This window comes from Cynoglossus semilaevis, chromosome 9 (assembly GCF_000523025.1).
Source record: "Cynoglossus semilaevis isolate Cse_v1.0 chromosome 9, Cse_v1.0, whole genome shotgun sequence".
Taxonomy (NCBI): Eukaryota; Metazoa; Chordata; class Actinopteri; order Pleuronectiformes; family Cynoglossidae; genus Cynoglossus; species Cynoglossus semilaevis.
In genome coordinates this window covers 6,336,480-6,343,299 of record NC_024315.1, presented here as the reverse complement: position 1 = coordinate 6,343,299, position 6,820 = coordinate 6,336,480, and the positions used below count along the sequence as shown (strand labels likewise).

General features: G+C 41.5%; 1 protein-coding gene across 1 annotated transcript in view; it reads right to left on the bottom strand.

Annotated features, from left to right (window-relative positions):
- The window catches only part of usp43a (ubiquitin specific peptidase 43a), a 64,813-nt gene that overhangs the window by 27,540 nt on the left and 30,453 nt on the right, over nt 1-6,820 (bottom strand). Inside the window, exon 5 of the mRNA XM_008316783.3 lies at nt 2,110-2,202. Coding sequence (XP_008315005.1) covers nt 2,110-2,202 — 93 coding nt within the window. The remainder of the gene's footprint in view (nt 1-2,109; nt 2,203-6,820) is intronic.

Below are 6,820 nucleotides of genomic sequence, written 5' to 3'. Positions count from 1 at the left end.
GGATGTTCAGGTTAAAGAAGAAGAAGAGGAGGAATCAGAAGTAGTAATAGAATAGACTTAAACTGATCCGATGTCAAATTTCACTTTGTGTGTGTTTTCCACTCAATCATGCGTTTATGCTGAGGATTCCACAGAAGGCTGCTGAGAGCTGAGACATATTTGGATTACAGCAAAATAAATCCATCGTTCCACAACAGGCTGACGAGAAGAGGAAGAAGAAGAGAGAGGAAAAAAAAAAAAAAAACAGGGAGAAAGTGAGGTCACGCCTTCTCGTTTAGAATGAACACAGCGTAATCGCTGACACCTCTCCTTCTATTTCTCATCATGCATTATTCAGCTGAGTAATGTGTGAGCAGCGGGGAGGCTGACAGGGCAGACGGCAGGGGATGTCAGCAGCTGTTTCGTTCGCCCTGCTGGATGCTCAAGATGCCGAGATGTGAAATGAAACAAGATGAGACTTGGAGGAAAAACTGGGGAAAGAACTAGAAGTAATGAAGACATCAAATGAGGGGCTTTTCTACCGCGTTCAAACTCACTGGCACTTTTTGGTTTGATGGTCGTGCAAAAAGACTATCCTGCAGACGTCCAACAAAAGACCACAGACTACAATGTTAAATACAACTATTTTACCCATTGATTTCATATCCAGCCCCCAGATAGATGCCAATAATCATTAGAAGAAAAAAAATTAATTTATTCCTACTTGTTATGCAAAATGTATTAAAATACTTTAGTCATTTCAGAATGACAGAAAAATAGTTTTAAGAATAATTTAATTCATTTCAAACCAGGGATTCCCAAAGTGTGGTGGTGCACGAGCTGCCACTAGGGGATTTCCTCACATTAAGAACATGTTAATTTTAAAATTTGTAAAAGATGCAGAGCCAAAAACAGATTTGGAAACTACTGTATTAAACCAAACTACTACTTTTTTTTAAAAAATATCAGTTTTGTTTTGTTTTTCAATTGAAGATCTGACACTGATGTGGCCGCCAATGAAACCATGGTGGCAGCACTGGTCCTCAACTCATCTGAGGTCGAGGAACCCTGAGGGAACAACCTGGACATTTTTGGACTGTGGCAGAAATGCACAAACAGGCCTAGTTTGTAAAAAAAAAAAAAAAATAATAGCAGCATGTCCAAAGTTGTTGTTCTACTTCCTCCTGTTCTCTGTACCGGTACTAAACACTGGTATTATCTGCAGCACCCAGGCTGGGATTCCAAGCTGTGGGCCAGAACGTGGCCCTGTGTCTCCGGTGACCTCAAACTTATCAGGAATTCTGCTGGGATACAGCTGCGGCAGGACAGGACATTGAGGCCAGTGTTTGTCTGTCTGTGCGCACACACACACGCAGACACACACACACACAGACACACACACACGTGTGCATGTGTACGGGGCCAGCACCGAGACCCGGCTAAATCTTGAATGAATTTGCCTTTATGCTGGGCTCAGGCAACTGCAGGGACCAAGAGCACACTGTCAGACGGATTTAAGTCTGGCCTCAGCTGTGTGGACGCCACGCAGAGCTGAGGCGTCTGCATGTTTGAAGATAGGAGCAGGGGATGTAGGCAAATTGACCACCTCAAGTGCCTCCAATGTTGTTGTCAATTTCCACATGTAATAACTGGACACACGGACATAAAATGGACCAAAAAAGGGTGGTTCCCTTCCGACCAAAAAGGACGGAAGATTTTTTGGCTCCTTAAATCCTGGTTTTAAACACAGACGGTAAACAGTATTGTTGAAATCTGTTGAAACGATCAATAAGTGATAATTCTGGATCAGTGGAGAATCGACATGAAAGTTAACGTATCTGACTAAAGTCACATGACATCAGTGACGACTCCTTGGCACGTCTACGTCATTGAAGTGGAGGCGGACGTTAGCGGTCGTTAAAACGTTAGCAGCAACTTAGAAAATTGAAACCAGTGGTGAACCCTTATTTACAACTTTAAACCCAGTGTGTGATGTCACAATTCACAGACATATATACACTTATATGTGTATAAATATATATATATACATACATACATACAAATACATATAAACAAAGTTTTCTGTTTATGCTGTATTAATAACAGACTGTAGTCAACGTTACACCTTACCTGGTTTGTCGTAGTGGGATTGGCAGGGATATACATAAAAAAGGGTCGAAGGTGTTGCTTTGTTTAAGGCAATGAGGGCACGTCAGGGAGGACCTGAGGAGACACACACACACACACACACACACACACACACACAGAATGAATGATGAGATTTCATCACTTTTGCAACACAATCCCACTCACCTCAAATATCTCAGACTTGAACAGCAAATAATGTATATTTGATTCATTTATTTAACATTTATTGAACCTGGAATGCCTCATTGACATTAATAATCTATTGTGCACGAGGTTCCTGGACAGGACGGAACGAGGCTGCAGACATAAAACAATACAAGTAAGAAAAATATATGGTAGAAATACATACATTTGCCCTAAAGTGATCTACGAGATGTACATCTGATGGATGAAATACATAGTTATGTGTGAAAATACATAGCAGTACCTACAAATGATAAAAGTGAGTTCAGTGAACGCATTATTTTAGTCAGAATCAAGCAAAGCATTTCCAGTTTGATTCAAATGACCCAAAGGAAATTAGTGGTTGTTTTTGTGAAATATTCAATGAAATCATCTGAAGTTTTACAGAACGGGATGCAAGAAAAAAATCCTGAGGCCAAAATGTCACGAGGCCTTTCCAGGTTTGACCCAGCGCTAGCCATTAAACATCTATCAGGCTGCTGAGTCAGCAAGAAGAAAAGTTTCTTAGAATATATTTAATAATAGACCTTTTCTGCATTGTACTGGTCACTGTCTCTTAAAGATTAAAAACTGAATTAAAAATGTAGTATTCACTAGACAAGATATGTTATATGTTATTTAACACAAATCAGAACCAGTGGGGTGACGTTCAAAGGTGCGCTGCTCAGATAACGGCAGCGAGAAGGTGTCTGTCGACAAACGGGACAGAGATCGGCGAAGGCCGGCAGATGTACGGTGGAGATTGGGAAAGGCAGAAGGAAGAATGAAGAGCGAAGAGACAGAGATAAAGGGAAAAGAAGTGTGGGACTCAGCGGGTTGGACAGATTACGAGTGAACAGAAGGTTCACAGCAGGACAGTCGAGCTGAGAGAAGGAGAGACGGCGAGGACAGGTAATCATCTTTGAGTGAATATAAAGAGAGAAACAACGAGTGACAGGAAGACAGCCAGTGACTCCGGTGTGTGCACGTCGCAGTGAAAATGAACTCTCTGACTGCAGCAGTTTTGATTGGTTAGTACTAGGGATGTCTGATAATATCGGCCCTATATTAGCATCATTATGTAATATCTCTGTAATATCTGTAAGAATCGTGATCATTTTTTGCCAAATATGCAGGAATCGCTCGTAGGTTCCTGAGACGTTTACCTCAGTTTCAGTTTTTTATATCAGTATCAGTTGATATCGGAAGTGGAAAGTGTTTGGAAAATATCGGCATATGAGATATTGGCAAAAAGTTCATATGGAACAGCCCTAGTTACTACTGTTTTATACAAAGGAGACAGATCTGGACTGAAGGCAGGACTGTCACGCACATACACTACACAGATTTTGACCTGCAATTGTCCCGAAAAAGATTTTTAGGATATGTGAGCGAAGACATCATGGTGTTAAAAACTCGAGGTTTGATCCATTTACAAACCAACATTTCCCTCCACTGATGGGTCTCAGTGAAAAAAGGGACAACACTGTGGAACATGCACGTGTGCACATCGTTGGATGTTCTGCTGTCGGACTTCAGACGGATCTGCCATGACAGACATCCACAGGCTGGCTAATGATGCTGGTTTGTAGTCTGAAGGACACACACACACACACACACACACACAGAGGCTGTCAGAGGCAGACAGCCTTTCAGTGATTTGTGACTGCGTGTGTGTGTGTGTGTGTGTGTGTGGCTGATGTACAATGTCAAAGCTGTCAAACCAAAAGATCGTCAGTCTTTCATTTTAGACCTGATACCTGGAGCAACACGAAACCCACAACACATGCAAATGAATCAAACATCACAGGTGTGATGATGATGATGATGATGATGATGATGATGATGATCTATAAACACCAGCAAACACAGAAACATGATGCAAATGACTGAGTAGACAATGATGCTGTAATGCAATATGTGGAGAAGAGGGAAATTAGGCTGGAATATCGAATGGATGGAAATAATATGACAGAGAACGTGATACTGTGTCTGCTCTTTTGTTTCTCCAACAGGACGAGACTTCATCTTCTGTTTCTGCATCTGACCAGACTGCACCACCAACACATTCAAGTTTTTCTTCAGCAACTCGTAAAATAAAAAAATAAAAAAACAAAGAGAAAAGTCCTTCAAATGAAGGGTGATTATCACATCGTCTACGACCCAAGACACACGAAGAAACCGAGGTCGAATAATTGTTCCGTCTGTTTAGAATTCTATCACAAAATAAAAATTCAAAAACCCTGAAAGAACCTCAAGACAATTGGTCGACAAAACACACTAAATATTCAGAATCTAAGAAACAACATTAGGAGAGAGTAGAAAAAAAAAAGAAATAACCTTAAAAGTGTGTGTGTGTCTGTCTGAAAGAAAGACGGAAGCAACAGAATAAGATTTGTTTTAAAAAGCACGGTTAATAAAAGGTTTAAATCCATTAACAGAAAATGACAGAAACACAAAACTATTTTGTCACGGACCTTTAGCTACACTAGTGGTTATCAAACGTTTAACTGTTTTAACTAAATTTCTATACGGTGAACAATGGTGAGATGGCAGAGAGAATTAAAAAAAAGAGTTTTGTTTACAGAAGTCTCAGAACTGTTTTAACTAAATTTCTATACGGTGGTCAACGGTGAGATGGCAGAGAGAATCAGGATTTGGTTGATAAGTAACAGATAGATGGATGGATGGATGGATGGATGGATGGATGGATGGATGGATGGATGTTACTGCTATTTTCTAGGTTATATCTGTGCTGATATTCTGTCGTTCTATTCCTGTACACAGTTGAGCTGCATTCATGCAAATCTAAACCAAAGTCCAAACAAAACTCATTTCCATGAACACGTTCTCTGCTACAGCAGCGACTGTGAATCTACTGTACACAGCTGCATATGACTCCAAAGGTCACAGCTCTTCTCCTCCTACAGCTGCTCCTCTTCCTCTTCCTCCTCCTCTTCCTCCTCCTGGGACTAACTCAATTTCTGTCTGTCTGCTTGTCAGTCAGTCATGTGTCAGTGGCTGTGGACTGGAGGACACCCATCATTTCCTGTCAAACATACAAGCCTCCTGCTGTCAGGGGAACTGACCACACACACACACACACACACATACACACACACACACACGCAACACTGATTTCAGACACAGTGTCTTTTACTCGTAAGACCCTAATTGCACACAGTTCACCTTTGTTCCTTTTTGTTCGGGGTCTACAGTGACTCTGTTTCAATCATATACAGTCGGACCACAGCATTAAAGTAGCACGGTATGTCCCTTTAAAGCAGTGGATTTCAATTATTTAATGTCATGCCCCCCTCCCGCCCCTCCCGCCCCTCCCTTGGGGACAGAAATTTGCTAAAAGCTTGTTATCATTCAAACATTACAGCGTTCAATATTCCATTGGAAGCCCCTCACGCCCCGCCTGGCATCTCACCGCGGCCCCCAGAGGGGCCCGCCCCACTATTTGACAAACACTGCTTTTAAGTAAATAAAAAGGTAAATGTGAAGACGTCCTGTATTCTAACTGACACATTGTGTGTCATCGTGCTAGTCGTCATACATTAACATTATCTGATGTCATCACCTGTGACCTTTTGACCTATCAGTTATCAGTGCCTATGGCAAAGGGGCAACTGCAGACGACTGTATGTGAATGTGAATTTTCCATAATGACATTTCTGAGAGATGTAATTTGCTTCCAGCCTCACACAGAGATGAAACAGTAGAGTGGCTGCTGCCGCTTCCCTTCAGCCATCAAAGATAAATTAGAAGACGGTTAATGACCAAGGCCAAGAAGCAATTTGGTGAGTGCTTTGTCCAAGGACCTCATATTCTAAAACAAACACAAAAAGAAAACTAAAAACAAAATCACACTCAATCTGGCATTCTGCACGTAGAATTCTAGTTCTGAGTAAGAAAAGAACTAAACAGAAAAGGCTTCTCATTCTGCATGTGATCACAGATTCAGTTTGACTGGAGGCTTCGTTGGAAGTTCTGAATCCAATTTCAGAAAGAGAGAAGAAAAAGGTCTACGATACCATGTCGTGCATTCAGAATCCGTCAATCCAAAGGTCATAAATTAAAAAAGTGCCATTAAAGCGCGGTATGCCCTTTACCACTTTGTGTCAATGACACATCAAAGAGTTTAGTTAAAGATTGGAACATCAGTGGTTCGCTAACGAGCCAGCTCCCGCTTCAAAGTGTCATTCTGAAGGAGCTGGGTGGTATCAGCAGGGGGCAGCAGTCAGAGTTAAGAAAACACCCTGGGCGGTAAAATGTCAACGTTTGACCAGCAGTCGGTCAACAGGGTGCAGTGGAAATACCTCACAGACGCCTGTAGGGGGTGAAAACAGAGGAGTCTCTGCAGTTTCACCAAATGAGAAGTCAGCATTTCTAACAAATTGTTAAGTCGTGCAAGACTAAGTACAAAAGTATTGATTGGTTGGAGGGAGTCTTGTACTGGGCAGATATCAGTTTTCTTTGGAGCTAAGTATTTCTCTTAGAAGAAAAGAAGCTGTGTGTTGTGAAA